General features: G+C 46.8%; 1 protein-coding gene across 1 annotated transcript; it reads left to right on the plus strand.

Annotated features, from left to right (window-relative positions):
* Nucleotides 1-159: 159 nt before the first annotated feature.
* tnfsf11 (TNF superfamily member 11) lies at nucleotides 160-7,076 on the plus strand. The gene is made up of 4 exons (XM_034573542.1): nucleotides 160-487; nucleotides 2,190-2,225; nucleotides 4,925-5,051; nucleotides 5,582-7,076. Exons 1-4 carry the CDS (start codon nucleotides 287-289, stop codon nucleotides 6,010-6,012), a joined length of 795 nt encoding a protein of 264 aa, XP_034429433.1. The 5' UTR covers nucleotides 160-286; the 3' UTR covers nucleotides 6,013-7,076.
* Nucleotides 7,077-20,327: the final 13,251 nt, after the last annotated feature.

Consider the following 20,327-nt stretch of genomic DNA (forward strand, 5'->3'; position numbering starts at 1 on the left):
GTGCGTGCGTGTGTGTGCGTGCGTGCGTGTGTGTGTGTGTCACCGCTCTGTGCACGCGCAGAAGGGGGTGGACTACGTGTGAGGGAGCGCGCTTCACCTGTGTGCGCTCCGTCGCTGCGCGCGGCTGAGAACCGCTGGATCGCTGTGATTGGCTGCAGCGGGGGAGCGCGCAGCTCCAGCCCACCCACCGCTGGGTATAGAGCCCGTGAGCGTGTCCGTGGCTCCTCGCTTCCTCGCACACAGTCTGGGATCTGGCCCCGGGGCTGAACGGCACACAGCGCGCATCATGGCAGCTACGCACGGCGAGTACAGAGGCTACCTGCGGAACACCGTGGACATGGAGTCGGGGCAGCACCGCTTCCACCCGGTGCAGAGCTCGGAGCCCACCTACCGGCCGCTGCTGTTCGGGACCCTCGCCGTTATGGGATTGCTTCAGGTGGCGTCCAGCGTGGCGATCTTATTACACCTGACCGGGTACCTGCAAGAGGTGAGCTCCGCGTGACTCCGTGCGCAGACACACCGTCGAGCGTGCGCGGTAAAAGCTCTGGTTCTGTGCGTAAACCGTGCGTAAAAGATGTTCGATTCAGTTTTATAGCGCCATAAAATGTCCGATAGGCTCCGCAGCAGCTCCCGGTGGAGTGTAGGGGTGGGGGGGTGTTTCAGGAGTTTAGTGTTATTGTTTTCTTCAGGATCCAAAACAAGAAAATACAAGTTTTATGGGACAAAGTTTCCTGCGCTGCGCAAGAACACGTCCCCCCCCCCCCCCCCCCCCCCCCCCCTCCCTCCTCCCTCCTCTCTGTGAAACTCAGATACCATCTGAAGAAGCTCCGGTGAAAGTTTCCACACTTTAGAAAAGATGTGTTTTTATTGCAGCTCGACTTAAAGCAACATGTCCCCGGTGAAGTGTCCACGCCTCAGTCCTGCGACATGTTTGTAGAGTGCAGATGTTTTCACTTGAGAATCCACAGGCTGCACCGTCTCATGCTCGCGTTGTGTTTACACCCCCGTCCCGGGCTTCGATCTGTAATTTACAGCCTGCGTGTCACAAGCTGTAAACTCGGGAGCATAAGCAGAGCCCTGGTCCAGGACTCGTGGAGACGGTCTGGAGGAGTCCAGGACTCAAGTGTGAGATAGTATCAGCTCTGCAGGCTCCGTTGCTTTGTGTCAGCTCATGTGTGAGGCTGCTTCCTCTCTGACCCGGTGAAATAACATTTACATTTCTGCCCCAGTTGTTTCTGTAACTTTGTGGTGTTTCTCTTCCACAGTTGAATTATTGTCTTGTTTCAATAAGCCCAGAGAAGCGAGCACGTCCCTGCAGTCAGGAGGCATTCAGTTCACCTGGGTGCATCTCTCTCTGTGTGTGTGTGTGTGTGTGTGTGTCTCACATTTCTCTGTTGGTTTGGTTTGTGGTGGCAGTCGGTCGTGTCCTGGATGAGAGGACAGAAAGACTCTACAAGAGCAGGAGAGAGACAAGTTCAGAGAAATATAATAAGTATAATATCAGTGCAGTAAATACATGCATGTGGGGATGTGAGGTGAAGAGGGAGTAGATCTAAACCATCAGGAGTGTTCCTCAGATGTCCAGCAGACTGGTGGCTCAGACTCTCACATGCTCCTCGTTCTGAACTCAACCACATCTGCATGTTTGCACTTTGTTCACGAGTCTGAGGCAGCGAACCGTCCTCGTCTCCCCCCGACACCTGCACAGCGTCCTGGAGATGGAGAGCCGGAGTCTGCGCCGCTCCCCGGCCTGCGCAGGAATGTGCTGAGTTTAAAAACCCTGGAAACTGAGGAACACGCAGAGTGTGGTTTCATTGTTGTGCGTCGACTTTGTGCGTCGAGCTGCGTGTGCGTGCAGGCATGAAAACCCTGTGGCCCAATGCTTTAATGCGTTTACATTAAATTAGAGACGACGGCCCTGCAAATCAGAACCAGCACTCGGGCCCCCGAAAGGCTGTGACTCCCGCCGGCTGTGGTGACGTGCAGAGTGACACACGGAAAAATCAACCGCCCACTCCCACGCACGCACGCACGCACGCACACACACACACACACACATCCAAACTGCTCCTATTATTCCTCCTACCCACACCTCGTCAGGGTGAGCAACACACTGCTCATTAAATATTGCACAACTTTTCTGTATACACAAACAGCTCTCTAACCGTCTCCTGTGTTTCTGTCTCCAGGTGGATTTGTCCACGGCTCCGCATCGTCCCATCGAGGTGAGTCTGACCCCCGTTCGACCCCAGACAACAGCACAACACACACTGACAGTCCACACAGATATTTAATAGGTTTCCTTCCTACTTCGACGTTCTGGAGACAAGTTATTAATCACCTGGAGGTCAGAGGTCAACGCTCTGAGACACGGTGTCTGTAACGGAGCAGTTATGTTTCCAAAAGCAGCAGAAATAAATAAACCAAAGTTGCACTGACAGATGTTATGGTCTCCCCACGGGCGCGTTGCATCAGTGCATACCACAGCTTCTGTGGAGCAGGCTCCGAAGCCGAGGTGGTCACGCCGGCCGGGACGAGGTGGGAGCACGGCAGGAACAGCACCTTTCTGTCTGTGATCAAAGGCCAAACAACTTATCGTAGCTGGGATGTTTCTCTCCACACGTTTGATTAATCGTGACTCGGGGCAGAAAGTAGTTTACTGCATCTGCTGTCACTGAGTCACTCGCTGGCGTCCGCGGTTGCTGAGAGTTCCTGTGATGATCAACAGTAGCATGAGAGCCTTAAACACAAGTTCATAATTGTTGAAGACATTTTCTTTCCTCTCATCCTCTGTTTGATTTGCAGAACAAAAGCGAAATCCATCCAGGAAGTGAAATAACAGAGAATAAAAGGGCTGCTTTGCTTTACTGGTGTTTGGTTTCCCATTATGCTCTCGTACCCTTTGAAATGCTGTATTTGTGTTTCCCTCCCGGACTTCGTACGCTAACCACCCAGCCTGTGTGGGACGGAGGAGCTCATTGTGTCGTTAGCCCCCGGCTGTTTCCCATGGAGCCCTGGAGACGTGCTGGGAGCTTTATGAGGTGTCAGGGTGACAGGTCCTCTTGGCCCACGTCGTGTTGTGTTAGGGTCGATCCCGAGGCCGCCGCCGCAGCTCTGTGCAGACAGTTCGGGGGATTTACTGGAGAGCAGGCCTCAGTGGACAGCTGTCAGCTCTGCAGATCACAGCTCTTTGGTGCGAGGCAGGATGTGCAGGCCCGACCGGCACCGGGCTGGGCCTGCGGTCAGTGGGATCATAGGGTGTGGTGAGAGGACCAGGAATCAAACCTGGTGCAGATGTTTGAAGCCTGCGGAGGCTGATCTGACGGGTGCATGAAACACAAAGACACAATCTGCTCCGGTGGCCGAGCTTTGAAAGAGAGAGGAGCTTCTAGAGTCTCATCAACAAAACAGAGATGAATGATGAGTGTGGTGCGGAGACAAAGGGCTGAGGTGCAGCCTGCAGCCACTGGTGGTGCAGACTCAAACGTGCACAGCCGCAGTTTGATGCACGTGCATTTCAAGGCAGGCACTTCTCCGTCAGCTCCGCCTGGTACAGGGCGGTTTTTCAATCTGCCACTTTAATTCTAGATCTCACTGGAGGTGAGGACGCTGCCAAGCTGCTGCTACTGTGTTTAAATAATCTCTTCTCTTTCTCGGTTAAAGAGGCATGAAGTGGTCGCACCGCAAATCAGGACGGATCCCACAGTGTCGGGCCAGTAGGGAGCGGGCTCACAATCATTCTGTAGCGTTGGCAAGGCGGCGTTTACCTCGGTCTCCTTCCAGGACGCTGCGCCATAAACATGTTTGTGCAGCAAATAGATTTTGGAGGACAGGCTGCACTTATTATTCTGGGTTTGGGTTGTGAATAAAAACTTGACAGTGATCTTGGCACAGAACAGGTGCAGAGTCACGAAGCTGAAGGTGTCGCTGGGACCAGAGTGTGCAGCAGGGTTTGTGCTCCCGGGCGCTTTGTGTGGTTGGTGCGTCTCCACACTTTACATTTCCCAGTCTTTTTCTTTTTTTTTAGCTGTTGGCTCAGAGGGAGACGATGGTGATTCCAGGTTACTTACACTTATTGAACCAGGAGGAAAACTCATGAAACAAGTTCCAACACCTTCAGGATGTGAAAAACACTTTGCCTGAAATGTTGATTTACAGGATTCTTTGGAATCTGCTGCTGACAAAACAAAATGCACACGCACAAAATGTGTTGAAGATTCTTCTGTTGGAGTCTTCTTCTATGCAGAAGACGTTGAACATGTTATTTCACTTGTTCCTGAGATCTCCTGTGTGAGTGTGAGACAGTAATTTGAGGCGAAACACTTACTGATGATCGGATCTTGTGCCAGATTTGGCAGAGAGTTGGCAGCGGGGGTGCAGTTACTGTTTACTTGCTTGGAAACAATGTTTTTCTTCAGAGTATCTGCTCCGTCTTGCCTGAGGAGCGCAGCTCAGACTGCACATGGCGACATCGTGGGCTCTGAACAGAATTAGAACTCGGAGGCTGATTCCAGTCCAGGTCGTGTTTGTGCCAAATCCACGAGGAGCGTAATCGAGCTGAAAGGTTTCACTCACCAGGAGGCCTCGCTGTCACAGCCGCCGGCCTCAGCCTCAACCACACTCGCCAAACACGATGGATGATACACATAGACATGCAGCTCATGTGGGCTCACACACTTTGTCATCAGATACACACACACAGACACACACAGAGCGTTATTGATAGAGACAGAGGAACAAAGCTGTGGTGGAACATGTCTAAATATAAAATAGTGTTACTTTAAGAGAAAGTGCTGGTTATTTGTTGACGTCTCTAAAGTGATGTGGGGGGAAGTTTCAAACACACACACACACACACTCTCACGGACCTGCCCTCCCTGCCCTCTCAGTGTGTATTAAATGAGATTCCTGTGTTTTTGTGCAGGAGGTGCAGACGGAGCCGGTGCTGAACGCTCTGAGAGACACGAGGAAAAAAGGACGCTGCAAAACTCCCAAGGAGAGTCTGCCCTCCGCTCATCTGCCAATCAGAACGTACCAGGAGTACTCCAAGAGTGAGTTCACTTCCACACTGAGTCATTAGAAAATAAAGAGACTGTCGGCACCAGCTCGTTGCAACATGTTGGTTTTTACTACTGCAGAGATTAGTTTGTAAGTATTTTTCAGACAAAGGTTTGGCCGTTATATTAAAAAAAACCATCTTGTGATACAGTTAATTATCATTTTAATCGTTAAGAAAACACCTCAGAGGCTCCGCCCACTGCTGATGCTCCTTTGGAAGTTGGGTTGATGGAGAACAAGTTGCTTATTTTCACATCCAGCTGTTACAGAGCAACATGAGTATAAATCTGAGTTGTGTCAAGTCCAATATTCAAACTCCATTAATGTTCCCACTTTATATGTTATTATCATGAAAGTATATCATATTTAAACTGAACATTCCTCATGTTGTAAAGGTGAAGCCTGATTCAGAGTTTGAATAAACGAAAGCTGCTGCTGAAGACGTCCTGGACTTTAGTTTATTGTAAACCAGTGAAAGTTGTGAATGTTCTAACTGAGACCTGCTGCTCTTGTTGCCGTGCAGAGGGCGAACAGGCCATCACCATCGACTGGGACGAGGAGCACGGATACTGCCACAAAATGAGCTACCAGAAGGGCAAGCTGCTGGTGAAGGAGCTGGGCTTCTACTACGTTTACGCCAAGACCTGCTTCCGCTACTACAAGCTCGAGGACAGCAGTCAGCCCGGGAGCCCGCCGGTGGACGTCAGGAACACCCAGCTCATCCAGTACGTCTACCGCGAGAGCATCAAACAGAACAGCAAGGCCATAATGCTGATGAAGACGGGCAGCACCGTGCGCTTGAACAGCACGAGCTATAACATGTACTGCGCCCAGCAGGGCCGCGGCGTGCGGCTGGAGGAGGGAGACACCTTGTTTGTCAACGTGTCCAACGCGTGGATGCTGGACCTGGAGGGAGAAGGGACGTATTTTGGGGCCATAAAGTTGGGTAACTGAAATTTTAAAAAAAGAAACGTGAGGAGCGGACATGCTACTGAACATTTGATATGCCAAAGAACCACTGTTAGTGATTTACAATGTACAAAGAGTGTGTTTTTTTTTATTGTACATGTGTTATTGTTGTTGTTTTACATTTGCTCTTCACCAATTAGCCTTGGATTCCTTCATCAGAACATCTAATGGAAACGTAATCACCTCTTAAAACTCGTCGTGCCACTTAGCCCCTCCGACCTTCCCAGAAACCAAACAAGACCTTCAGCCCAAAAACACAGCACTGGACTTTTCTTTTCTTTTTTTTTATTGTTTTTAGAGGTTTTTTTTTATTGTTTTTACAGTTATGCGGTTTGTATTGAGACATTTCAACACATTTCAGTGCAGATTACAACATGTTTGTGCACTAATTAAACAAACCACAGGGGAGCGACCAAGGAAGTGAAGTTTGTTGGCAGGAGAAGTGCAGTGAGAAAGGATTTATCAGTGTTTATTGTTGGATAAAGAACATTTGTAGCTGATGGAGCATCTGCTTGTACTTAGCAGATTATCACAGGATAAAAATAACACGACTTCCAGGCCTGTCTCTGACCCACGGCAGCAAAGACACTGACGCTGAAAGGTTCTGTAAGTGTGAGCGAGGCGATGAGGCGTAACTCGGCAGCAGCGTTTGAAAGGAGCAGTTAGACGGTGGTTTACCTTCCAAACACTTTGGCTACATCCACGTGACGACTGATCCGTTTGCAAACACACCGGCTCGGCTCCGGATTCACCTGACGTCCAGTTGGAGAGGCGCTCAAACGGGAGAAGTTTGGAAAACCGCTGCCGGTTCCGTTTCCGTTTTCAGTTTCCGCAGCAGAGTTTTAGTCTGAACGAGCAGAAACTGAGACGTGTGGAAACGATGACGATGGGTCTTTTCGGCCACGTAGCCTTCGCTGATTCGCCAGGCTCCTGTCACGTGACCGTCACGTGTACAACACAACACGGAGAATCAATCACAAGTGTTACTGACCCGGTTGTCTTTGCTTACAGCTGTTAAATAGTGAATTCTACCATGATACAACAGTTTGGAGGCGACAGAGATGTTGTTCGTGTAGTTCCTGTGTCCGCTGGCACACGCATGTTCAGTGTATGTGAGTGGTCACGTGATGCGTTTCCAGGTGTTTCAGTGTGGACGCGGATTAAAACTGATTCGGAGCCAAAACGCTCGTGAAGATGCTGTTTTCAGACGAAGACGTCGTCGTGTGGATGTAGCCTTTGACTCTGACGTTGTTTTTTTTAAAGCAACACAATCAGTTTAACAAGAAGAAAGTTGTGTGTGTGTGTTTGTTTGTTTGTTTGTTTGTCTGTGTGTGTGAGTGTGTGTGCTCCAGAGAGTTTCCTGTCTCTAATGAAATCTAACGAGTGGTCTGTTCCTTTCAAGGCGATTTACGCGACAAAGTCATTTTGAACTAAGGAGGAAATGACACGTGTGTGTTATGTTTGTGACGATCACCACGCGATGCAGATAGCTGGACTGTCTGACCACAGCTGACATGAATAGACTCTTCACTAGAGGAACCGAGTTGACTTTGGTTCATCGTTAACTTAAAATTCTGTTTTTCATTTGGCTCTTCACGGAGGCAAATGGGAATATGCACTAAATATTTATTTATTAGCTATAGAAGTACAGCGACGGGTCATTGTTACAGTGACGCCGCCGCTGCAAAAAATCATCTATATTTTATGTCTGTACGACATCCATTACGCAGCACTTAGAGGAAATAGTAGACACGCTTTTTCTTATTAAAACACAGGGGCTTCATTTTAAATTCCATATTTATGTATCTTGATTTTGACAATTCTGTGTGCACTCGCCTAGCCAAAAGCAATATATAAGGATATATTGCTTCTTCTACAAGATTGTAGCAAACCTGTAAGACCTTCATCTGATTTTTGTTTTCCATTCAGTGTTCCTTTTTTATTTATGTTTGTGTACGTTCTAATAAAAAAAAAACTACTTTTGTAACTGTGCTTCACGTGTGGTGACGTTGTCGGGTTCAGCCGCTGTTTGAGGAAAGTCACAGGATGAGTCACCGACCTGCAGCCTAATGGAGCCACAGTCTCTCAACGGCTCTGTGGCCAGAGAGCGAAGTCACGCCGCTCCTGCCCCGGTCAGAGCGAGTCGGGGCCTCGCTGCACAGATCGGTTGTGTAGAGAAACCGCCCACGGCTGCAGCAGACGTGTGCACCGCAACACACACAGCGACCTGCACAACAAACACACTGTGAATGATGAGAACTACTTTTACTCAAACGTTTGTGCGTCGTGCTGATCATTGTGGCGGTGGAGGATTCTCCCATGAAGCCCCACGAGCGTGTGAGAAGGAGAAACCATTTTGAATGTCGGACCCAGAACCAAACAATTCCTCCATTGTCTGCAGGTTTAGCAGCTCGTGGCCCGAGAGCGGCTGCGTTCACACGTTTTGTTCTGCGAGCCGAGACCTCACACGTCTTCCAGCTCATTGTTCAAACATTACTGAGGGTTTGAAATAAAATCTGGGGTCTGAGGAGAAAAAACTTTGCTGAGGTGCAAGAGGAGCTGATTAGTTTTGACGCGAGTGAAGTCTGACGTGACTGCCGAGTTTTAATCATCCTAATGAAACGTCTATGAAAAGAATTTACTACTTCAAACCTTCAGAGGTGTTTTTTTTAAGAGAACAATTTTCTGCAAACAACAAAAAATACTTGCAACAATAATGCTGCTGTGTTTTAAACAGCTGAAGCCTCGAGTGTAAACACTGGACTTCTGTAGTGGCTCCATTTGAAAGTGACTCTTATTTCTCAATTCTTGGAACCGAGCAGAAACCATCAAAATGTGTTGCGTCAGTAAACAGTATGGAAAGCTTGAGGTCCATTGGACCCCCACCGTCGACACACACACACACACATATATACATACTCCCACTCCACACATGCACACACTCACACACGGAGGTTTCACTTGCTCGCTGCACTCATTGGTTCATAAAAAGCCCCATTTGGCAGAAGTAGAGAAGTTAGCAGCGTATTTTATTGCTCACACATGTAAAAACACGCGGCAGTGAGAAGCACAGGGCCCATCCATGTCAGAGTAGCTATGGATTCAACTCACGCTACGGGGCATTGAACGGTTTGCTGACTGGTATTTTCACTCCTGCCTACGGGTCGTTAGATGTTCCACTCCGATCGGCTGCAGACGAGCTCCAGTGGAAAGTCTGTGAGACTCGAGTCCTCTCCCCGTCAGACATGATTTCAGAGTCCTCTCCCTGTGGCTCCGAGGTGGAGCTGTTGATTCAGGAAAACAAAGTCATGTGTTGGAAAAGGGATCAGGGTGTTTTTCCCCAATAAGAAGCAGCAACGGCTCGAGATGCTAATGGCATTAAAGTGAGTGTGGGTGCTCGGCTTTACGAGCCTCTGTGGTTTGGAGGAAATGGAGCTCTGAGAAGTCGGTTTTACTGAACAGCTGGAGGTCTTTGTTATTGTGTAGCCAGGTTGCTTAGCGTCGTGCACACTTTGAAATATCCACACTCATGCTATCGATGTATGAATGTGTGCCCCAAACACACACACACACACACACACACCCACACACACACGCACACTCCTCTGCTGAGTCAGCGTGGCCAGTTATTTTCACAAGCTGGGCCCTCGCCCTTTGTCTTCACCCCGATATAGCTCAGATGTTTCTGCTCTTTGATGTCTGACGTCTTTTCACCTCTTGGCTAATGCTAACATGAGTGTTATTAAAACAATAACAGAGAGAGATTTACAGGCTACGCTGCAGACGCATGGGCGTGAGATAGCGGGAGGGTTATTACTGTAACTGGGCCCTGTCATCTCCTGCATGAGCTGTCGGCAGAGGCTGTGTGTGTCTGTGTGTGTGTGTGTGTGTGTGGGTGTGTGTGTGTGCCAGACTGTTTATGTCTGTGTGAAAGTGTGAAGGTCGTAAGTCATTGCGAGGGATCAGCTGACACACCCATTCACAAAAAAAGCTTGGGCAAAGGGCTTGGTTGGTAATATGTCGCCACAATATTTTCAAATCCATCTTTCTCTCTGTGTGTCTCATTGTTTCTCTGTGTTCACTCGAATCTCACAGGTCCATGAAACCTTCAGTTTTTAGTGTAACTGACCCTCTGACCCTTTGACCCGGCTTCAGCACCATGGATAGCACATCCACCATCTGGTTCGTTGAGCTTCTCAAAGAAAAAGTCCAGTAGATTCAGTGGTCGTCTGAAAGAAAGTCAAGCTTTAGTTTGCAGCGCATCGACACCGACATCAGCACAAACTCTCTTCACGTCTTCGTCGGTGTCTTCTACGTGATGGCTCCTGAGATGTTTGTTTTAGAAACGTCCTCAACCCAGTAGCTCCCGGTGAATCCAGCAGAGAATCTCCTGCTCCTCACATCAGCTCCTCCTGACATTCAGAGGACTTTATACTCAGGGGGCCAGACGGAGAAAGTTCTCAGAAACTCTGGAGGCTCTCACTTGGATGTCTGCGTTCACACATACAGCCGTTGTGGAGCAAGTCTGCAGAATCTCAGGTCTGAATCCAGCTTTATGGAGCTCAGAAGAGTGGAAGTTCTGTGACTTAGCGTGAAAGCTGACATTGTTTTAATAGCATTACTTCAATTTGACGCCTTGCATCATTTCACCTGCTCATTGAAGATGTGAGATTCTTTCCCACCGATGATTGTTTGGGAAACTTGTATTTTTCTGCTCATAATTAAGCTCAGGCAATTTCCGCCCGTTCCAACCAGACCCAGTCGTGTGCGAACATTTTTGTTGGTCTTTTGTGGACTGGAACAAGCTGAGATGCCCCTTTAGCAAGGAACTTAACCTTCAGCTGCTGGAGCTGCTCAGTGGCAGCAGATCAGTCTGTGGTTATTCTGGACTTCTCCCAATTGTGAATATTTGTAACTGCGTCTGTGTCTCCATGTGCAGCAGCGGACATCTATCAACCCTAAACACAGAGAAACACATATCATTACACAGCTTGTCATAAACAAACCCATCATCATGTTAAGAAAAACACAGCAGTCGGTTGTTCTTCTGTTGGCGCAGTGGACGAGCGGACGAGCCGACGGAGTCTCAGCAGCTTGGAGCCAGCAGCTGGCCATCAGCGCTGAAACCGAAAACAAAAATGTCTAAATCTGCTGCGCTCTGACGAACATCCATTGGAAAAGAAGGCTCCCCGCCCTGCTCCGAAGAGACGGCAGCAGTGTCTGGTGACTGAAACAAGAGGGTGGTGAATTTCACTTAAACTCATAACAATAATCACACTAAGCCGGAGGTTCTCTGAGGCCAAAACATCCAACTGGGCTGCCAGGTGAGGACGAGGGAACCAGAGCAACGAGCCACAAGTCCAGGGTCGATTCCTCAGAGAGTTCAGCTCAACAACCAGGAGAGCGATGGTTGTTTGTGTCCGTCAGACCTGAGATGGACGGGAGACATCTCCCCCAATGTCAGCATCCCCCCCCTGTGACCCTCAAAGGAGGATGGAGGATGGAGGATGGATGGATGATGGATAAGTTTGGTTTTAATTTGTTATTTGAGGATATAAAAACATGCTGAAACATCATGATTGAACGCTGAGACCGACACCTGATTGGTCGAGGGGGTGTATTAATGGGGCCTCCCTAACGTGGCTCCACCCCCGTCAATCACTACCACGAAAATAAAATAGAAAAGATTAAAATAAAGTAAAAACTGGTTCCATTAAAAGGACTCAACCAAACAGAACAGCTGTAAACTGTAGCTTTAGTAGTGAACTTGTCAAATGTCACTTTTGACAGTTTGCAAACTGTTCGTCCACCAGCTCTTCCTACATCTTCATCATTATTATCACTGCAGATGTTGGAAAGAGGAGTCAAGGTGCTCTTTAAGTTTTCTCCACACATGAAACACATCTTTAGGCCGAACCAGGAAGAAGCAGTGACGGTAACTGAAGGATAAAAATAATGAATTAATAGAGTTAACAGTGATAAAACATTGTAAATGTAAACACCTCATTTAGAACAGTGTCAAAATAAAGCAGATCCTCTGAGCTGCATCCTGCTGGTGCTTGTTCACTGAAGAGACTGTAAAGAAAACTGATTCTGTGACGCTAGAGTTGAATCCTGAACGAGACAGACGGGTCCGGCCTTCGGACAAAGATCCTGAAGGGATATTCTGTCACACTGAAAACAGAAAACCTGTCAGGTTCTGGTCCAGCTTCTCTCGGGCTCGGACAGAAAACTGCGTCCGGAGCCAGAGTCCAACCTCAAAGTGGTGAAACCCCTTAAGGAACTGCAGAATCACCACACAATGGTAAATAGATTAAACACTTATTATTATTATCTATTTAGTTGTTTCTAAGAATCTGAGCTCGAGATCTACATTTTTACTAATGTTCCAAATCTGCTCCAACCCACCGACTACTGATTCTCCTTCTCCTATCATGGGAATCATTACATTTCTGTCTGATTCAGGGTTTTCCATTTAATTCCCAACACTTTGACCCGAACCCGGCGGCGCTCAGGGTTCTGATCACTGGTGAAGCCACAGATTTAATCATGAGACTTCACATTTCACCCAGAGGCACAGGGAGCATTAATAAAGTCAGAGAAGACTGTGGTCGAACTTCCACTGATGGACACAGACAAACACAGACACAGACACACACACACACACACAGAGATGAGCATGCATCCGTGCAACCGCACTGGAGTGTGTGCACGCACATACACACGGATGTGCACACACGGAGGGAATCCCCGTCCGAGGGAAGCAGCAGCTCGGTGTAATCCCTGGATTAAATGTCTCAGATGATCTGATCGCTTCCAATAAGGTGTGGTGACACCTGCACAGCGAAGTGAGCAACACGGGCCGACAGGCTGATCCTCCTCAGGACACCTGCACCACACGGCCTCTTTCACACGGTGCGCACACGCTCTGTGAAATGGGTTTGATCCTTTTAGATAATCTGGAGATTAATTGAGTGTATTTTTATCAGCCCAGCGTCAGTGAGTGAGTTCTGAGCGACGGCGCGGCGATGACTCAGACCAGAGGGTTGTGCCAGGACAAATTCAACATATGAGACCTAAATCAGCCGAGGCTCCCAGACTTCCCAAACCACCAGCAACAACAAGCAACACACCCAGAATCGAGACGAGCTGGAATGTCATTCATATGGTCCTGATTTCATCCCCCTCTCCCCCGACCTCTCGTACATTTTCCGACCCGTGTTGAGGGGATGATTCGGCTGTTTGGCTGATCTGCTGAACCCAGATTATGATTTACTGAACGTCACATTATATTCTACAGATTGTTTTTGAAGAGGAGAAGCTTTTTAACACTAAATATGTGGTTTAGAGAATTGAATATTACGTATATAAAAAATGTATTCTTGAATATTTGACCTTTGAGGTCACGCTCTGCCAGTTTGAGGTCATTTGCGTACCTACCCCGCCCCCTTGTCATTCTGACCAATCGGATTTGACGCGATGTTATGACATTTATAAACATTTTGACAATTACTGGAGGGAAAAATCCAAAAGTGTTTCCAGTAACTGGAATATTGCTTCTCTTTGTTTACACCTTCGTCCATGACATTTCTTTGGGTTTTGTTTATGTTGTGGTTTTGGTTCAAACCCGTCGTCCTTTGTTACGTTGACGTCGAGCGTCCACACGGGTTTCAAACGCCTGAAACTGAGACGTTCAGAAACGCTGCGACAGGACTTTTGGAAACAATGACGCAGTGACCGGCGTTCTCTTCCTGATTGGTTCTAATCATCTCGGTCGTAATATATTCTGTGACTAAGCAACCAACTGCAGAGCAGACGATCTACTTCCTGTTTACACCACATGACCAGTGTGTGTGAATGGTCACGTGACGTGTTTTCTGGATGGAGATTGTTTTTGTTATAAAACCACTTTTTAAAACTAAAACTTTGAATACTGGTATAGATTTAGCCTTTGAGTGTTTTCACACCTTGTTCAGTTCGGACATTTCAACTTTTAAGTTTAGTCCAAACCAAAATACGAAAAGTACAGACAAATGGACAAATATATAAATATTTATTTATTTAATTATATATATAATATATTATATATCAGCTCCTGCAGTAAATAGACAGATGTTGTCAGTAGAAGAGTCAGATTCAGAATCACAGGTTTTTATTATTGCTTCTGTTTGACTCCTGAAGCCTTTATCTGCTGACTCGTCAGTCTCTCAGCCGGGAGTTTGATTGGTCGGCTGCTAATTGGCCCATTAGCTCAGTGACTGAGTCGTCGGCTCATCAGCTGCTCCTTTGTTTGTCTCTGTGTGCGACTGGTTTGCTGATTGTTTGATTGACCTGCGGCTTGTGGTCAAACAGTCATGGCTGCCCCCCCAGCTGGTTGTTTGTGTAGATTCAAAATATTATAATCTTGACAACCCGTGCATTGTGCAACAAATTATGGAGACAGCCTAATTGTTGGTCATAATGTAGTTTTCAGTTCTTGTATTTAGAAGAACGAAGAGTTTCTTGGAGCCAAACAATGAGGCAGAGGGTAATCTTGTCGAGGAGCAAAACAAGTGACTGTCGATGGAAGACTGTATATTAAACTGTGACCACAGGCCACAGGCAAAGCACCAAGATGTTTTACTTTCCATAACTCAAATGACAAAACTTCCCCTTTACACTCAAATGAGAATCAATATCACGGTTGGCGATCTGTCTGACTCTTTGTCAAACTAGGCCAGAGTTAGCTACAACCGAATCGGATCAGATCTGTATCTCAGCACCAGAACAAACAACCCGGGTTGTGATCCGCGCAGCAGTTTTCTACCAGGCTCGCCCTGATGCGACCACACGGCACATCCTAACCACAGAGACGCAGCAGTACCAGGAAGGGCCTCAGCCTTCTCTATCTGTCAGATCCACACGGCTTCATATCTGAAACCTCATGTCATTAAAACTGCTCCCACTGGTTTTCCCCGTGCGCTGAGCGCCGTGAACTCGCAGGGTGTCGGCGGATATTTGGACTGTCGGCTGTTTGGGCACATCAGGAGACGAGGTCTCGTGTTACACTGCGGACAATGAGAGGAGGGTGTTCTGCCAAAGATCTGTCTGTGGCGTGGTCGACTCCTTAGAAAGAAGGTGTGATGGTGGAGGAATGTGCAGAAACTGCTCGACAGAACATTTACGTTGAATGAAGGGGAAAATATAAGAACGGGCAAATGGAAGTCGCATGTTGGACACGTGTACTTCTAAGTGAGTTGAGATCTTTGGCACAGAGTGAGATCTTTTTCCAAAGCACAGGGATCATAACAGGTTAATCAGGTTTACAAAGAGAAAGCTGTGGTTGGAAATGGACTTGGAACGAGATCAGGAACGATGAGCCATCGGGAAACATTAGGAGGCGAAGACAGCGACACGACGTCGAGCAGGCAGAGTTCAGCGCAGGCACCTACACGACTCACACAATACTTGTTTAGACACAGTTCAGTTCCTCGGATGTTGATTTGTCCTGAAATAAACCAATGACAAACATGTCACCGCTGCATTACGCAACTGCAGAAATGACCCTGATGACATAACAGCTGCAGCAACGGTTTTATTCTTTATTTGCAAAAGTGATGAAGTCCAATAAAACATGTAAAATATTCTGGACAGTGGTGGAAAATGACCGTGTAGATTTAATTAGTGAGGTGAAGTAATCTGTTAGTTTCCTTCTCCAGTTTTATGTTGGATAAAGAAACAAGATGATTGTGAGTTGCACTGAATTTAATTGTTTGTTTTCATTTAATGCAACAGTGCAATTAAACATTAAAATCACATCCATCAACATTCATGTGTATTTATACACAAAAGACAATGACATTAGGAAATACCCCGAAAAGTGACATTTTTAAATATGCAACATGATGAATTTATTTCATGCAAGGAGCAATAAATTCAAACTAAATAAAAATGAGATACCTTCACTCAGTTTATTAGGTACATGTCACGTCCCTGCCTTATTTAGTTTACTTTACTTATTTTGATAGTCGCATCTCATGTTGTTTTAGGTCATTTCACTTCCTGTTCCTCTTGTTTTGTGTCCCGCCCCCTGATTACCTGCACATGTCCTAACATGTGACACCTGTGTCCAGTTGTTTTTGTCAGTTTGTCTTGTTCATCCATTTTCTATCATCACAGGGGAGCAGGAGCCAATCACTGGACACCAGCGCGTCACCAGACCAACAAACCACCAACACCGAGTCTCCAATCAACTTCGACCTGAGGCTGCACGTGGGGATTGGAACCAGAAACCTTCCTGCTGTGAACCCACAGTGTTAATCACCACCAGCATTTCTCAGTGAGTTTTACCAGCTCTGTTTCCTGGTGGTTTTTACTTTACCTGCCATTGTTTAGACGTCTTTACTCATTGGACTGTGTGAGTCGTGTCCTCTGCGTTCGAGTCCTCGCCTGTTTTATTTATAATTCCCATTATGATGTTTAAATGAGTTGTTAAAAGAATATATATCATCTTGCTGTTCATGTTACGAGTCTGATTTTGACACATGTCAACATTATGTTCACTTTGTCATGTGACCAATGTTTCCACCAGAATTTAAAAACACAACCTTGAAATGGTTTGATGCTCAATTCTGTCTTTTCTCCTTTTGAGTTTTTCTTTTTGCAAAAGCTTCAACTCCTCGGTATCAGTTTATGTTATGTTTCGTCAAACTGCAGGTAACTGTTGTCATATTTCAATTACTGCCTTAATCAGGCTAATATCAGAGTATTAATATCCATGTTGACATGTCGATTGATAGAAATGGGTCAAAGACTGGAAGCGTCTGACAGATTAATGTGATGCAGTTGGATCAGTGCTGCAAACTGCAGTGAATCAATCTGACAGACCGTTTCCTGAGGGGACCTGTACCTAATAAACTGAGCTACACAGTACATGTGAACAGCTGCTGACAGAGGCGACCACGGAATTCAAGGTATTTGCCTCCTCAGATAAGTGAGTCTTCAGGGGGAAGAACTGCTGAGACAGACAGGAAACGCTCAGTGTCTCTCTGTTGTTGGTGCAGGTTCCTGGAAACACACTCGTTCTCAGTGTAAACTACAACCATCACACATGATGCTCCTTCACTCCTGTGGTCAGCTGAGATGACCGGAGCATTTTCTTTCTTCTTCGTGTGCAAACAACCTGTGACGACATCACACGAGTCCATGGTTGGACTGCTAACGTGTGTAACGTGTGTAACGTGTGATGACAATCACAGCACAATAGACACATTTTGTGTTGTTGTGTTTGTGTGTCACTGAATCTGTGGCTGTAAAGTCACAATGGGAAACTCGACGCAGCTTCCTCTCTCTCTCTCTCTCTCTGTGTGTGTGTGTGTGTGTGTGTGTGTGTGTGTGTGTGTGTGTGTGTGTGTGTGTGTGTGTGTGTGTGTGTGTGTGTGTGTGTGTGTGTGTGTGTGTGTGTCACTTCTCAGTCCTTTAGTTTCCTGCGGATACATTTGAGGAAAATGAAGCTTTGCTCAGTTTCCTGCTCAAACTCTGCAAGAGTTAGAAATACCTGTTGTTAAAATGCATCAGGCTTTGTTTCGCACATACAAACATTGTATAGCAACATTTGCAGATTGAAGAATTTAATTGTACAGTGCATTATCATACACAGGCAATATACTGTGCTTTGTACAAGTAAAAGCATAAAAAACAATAAGACTAATAATAAAATAACATATTTTTCAAATGGTTAGTCTCTAAAGTGCAGGATCAAGTGAAGGCAAATAGTAAATCGATCAGTTTTGAACTTCAGGTTTTGTTTCATGCTGTCAGTCACTTTCCCCAGTCACAGACTTAATGAGTCAATTGGACCGAAGTCATTTGGCAGAGAACAGACTAAAGCGTCTGTTGTCTCAGCGGACGCCTGATTCAATCAGACACGATAACAGACAACAGATAATAAACTGATTTCACTACTGTTGATGCACAGAGGAGCCGTTTAGGATCTCGAGGTTAAACCTTCAACCTGGGAAGTCCGTTTCCACGAATCAGAACTTCTGTCTTCCCACTTCAAGGTCCCTCCACCTTGGACGTGACGCCCATGACTGGAGGTAGAAAGTTGGCCAGACAATCGTTACAGCAAAGAGGCGCTTCCCTTATGACTTGGAGAAAACTCATCGACCAAGATGACCCCTTCACTTCCTGTGACATTAGAAAACATCCTGTCGCGGAACGCCTGTCATCATCCACTTGCTCGAGCCAGCAGAGCAACCCACACTCGTCCCTGAGCCGGAGATTATTCCAATATGTCATAAACAATAGAGTAATGCTCCAAGAAAAACAGTTGTATATCCACTGGCTTTATGAAGTTGACAGGATGGAGACTGTCGTTTTCATTACTTTATGTTTTTCCACTGCCATGAATCATAGTTATCTGATTTCATCGTCTGTCACGAATGGCATCTTCTAGATTTATGAGCAAATCTGTCACTGATTGCAGGTGATTGGGTGCAGCAGTTAAGAATTGTCCAGAATTATGAAGCAGACTTTTGTGGCTTGTCCTTTTTGATCACAGCCGCGTGATGTGATTTTTCTCTGAGCGCTCGTCGTTCCTTACGCAATCTTTTAACGCGCTCTTCCTCTCCACAGTCGAAGTGTTTCCAGCTTTCATTCACTCCCCCCCCCAACTTGTGTTTCTCTTTCCAAACGGCGTCATCGCTGGTTCTGTCTCTCTGCTCCTACTACGAGTGTCTGTGAAGCAGAGCAGATAAACGAGTGGCTCTCACTCTACGGTGAAAACGCTCGTGACATTTGTACAAAAGAGCAAGATGTTCGAAGAAGGAAACACAACCATATGCACACACACACACACATACACAATTATACAACAGGATGCACACAGAGAGCTAGTAAAAACCTCCACCCACAGAGTTATTGACATGAGTTCGTGCACCTCTGCCAAACATCCTTTTACCAGAATCCAGCCGACGTTGGGATGAGATCAAACTCAAATACCGTCCTTATTCCTGGATTAACCAGCAGCAAAACCACATTTATGAGTTGGAGGCTGTGTGCGTATGTTGCGAGAGACGAGATGCATCACCTGAGAAGGAAGACACTATTTATTCTTAGCTAATCCTCGCGCTGATTGGAAATAAATATGTCATGTCGAGCCACTTCCCTGCAGCCATCCGTCAGTTTGTCTGCTGTAAACCACGGCAGCGGTAGCAGATTAGAGAGAGGAATCCAGGAATCAACAACCGTCTGTCTGTGTGGTGTGTGGGGTTAACGTCAGTCTGGGAGGGGATGACACACACACACACACACACACACACACACTTTGATATACACATAGGATTACATGCATGCATAGACACATTTAAACACACAGGCACTTACTCACACAAACAGCTGTTTAGAATTACATAGCCAGGGTGATGAACTCACTGACAGCGCTGCGACTCATGCAACATTCAAAGACACACGAGGACGTGGGAAAACAATATTCATAGATTTCTTGTAATCTCTCTTTGATGTCTGCATGTGGAGTGTGGACAGTTGGCGCAGCGTTAAGACCATAATCTAACACACAGGTATCCGTTTCCCCCCCGAACCCGCCCGAGGGGTATTCTTCCAGTTGCAAAATCAACAGAATCTGGGCATCTCACAGGGAGAATTAAGTCTTAGTAGGGATCGTGGTTTGAGGTATCAATCTCAATCAGTTCTCCATCTACATCCGGAGCTTTCCAACACAACTCAACACTAATTGCCTTTGTGCTTTTATGCCCGGTTGTTATGTTAGATGGCCCGAGTCTCTTTGATATGATGATGCAAAAACCTGAGGAATACATTTTGGACGATGCATAATTGCTCGTAACTATCTGATGGCGCGTTTTCTTCTGCTCGTCCAAGGTCGGGTTCACGGTGGCCGAGTGTTCCAAACTCCTGGGGTTCTCCACGTCGCTTCCAGGCCAGATGGATTACAGAATTCCCCCCCCCCCCTGCGAGTTCTAGGTCTACCCCGGGATCTCCTCCAGATGGACACGTCCTGAAGGCGCCCAGAGGGGAGAAGAACTTCACCCCATCAGAAAGGCGGAGCCCAGGTATCTATCTCCTTCTTGCGATAGCTAGCCAGAGCTCATGACCTCCGGTGAAGGTCGTAACGTGGATCGACCGGTGAATCGAAAGCTGTGCATGTCAGCGCAGCTCCTTGTCTCACCACAACAGTCTGTTCGTCTACTAAATATTTGTAGGACAACCTAGTACTTTCTACTTTTGAGTCTTTTTAGTTCTGCACAGAAGTGAGTTTGTTGATATGCGTCATTCTTTATTTA

Source organism: Hippoglossus hippoglossus, chromosome 21, assembly GCF_009819705.1.
Source record: "Hippoglossus hippoglossus isolate fHipHip1 chromosome 21, fHipHip1.pri, whole genome shotgun sequence".
Classification (NCBI taxonomy): Eukaryota; Metazoa; Chordata; class Actinopteri; order Pleuronectiformes; family Pleuronectidae; genus Hippoglossus; species Hippoglossus hippoglossus.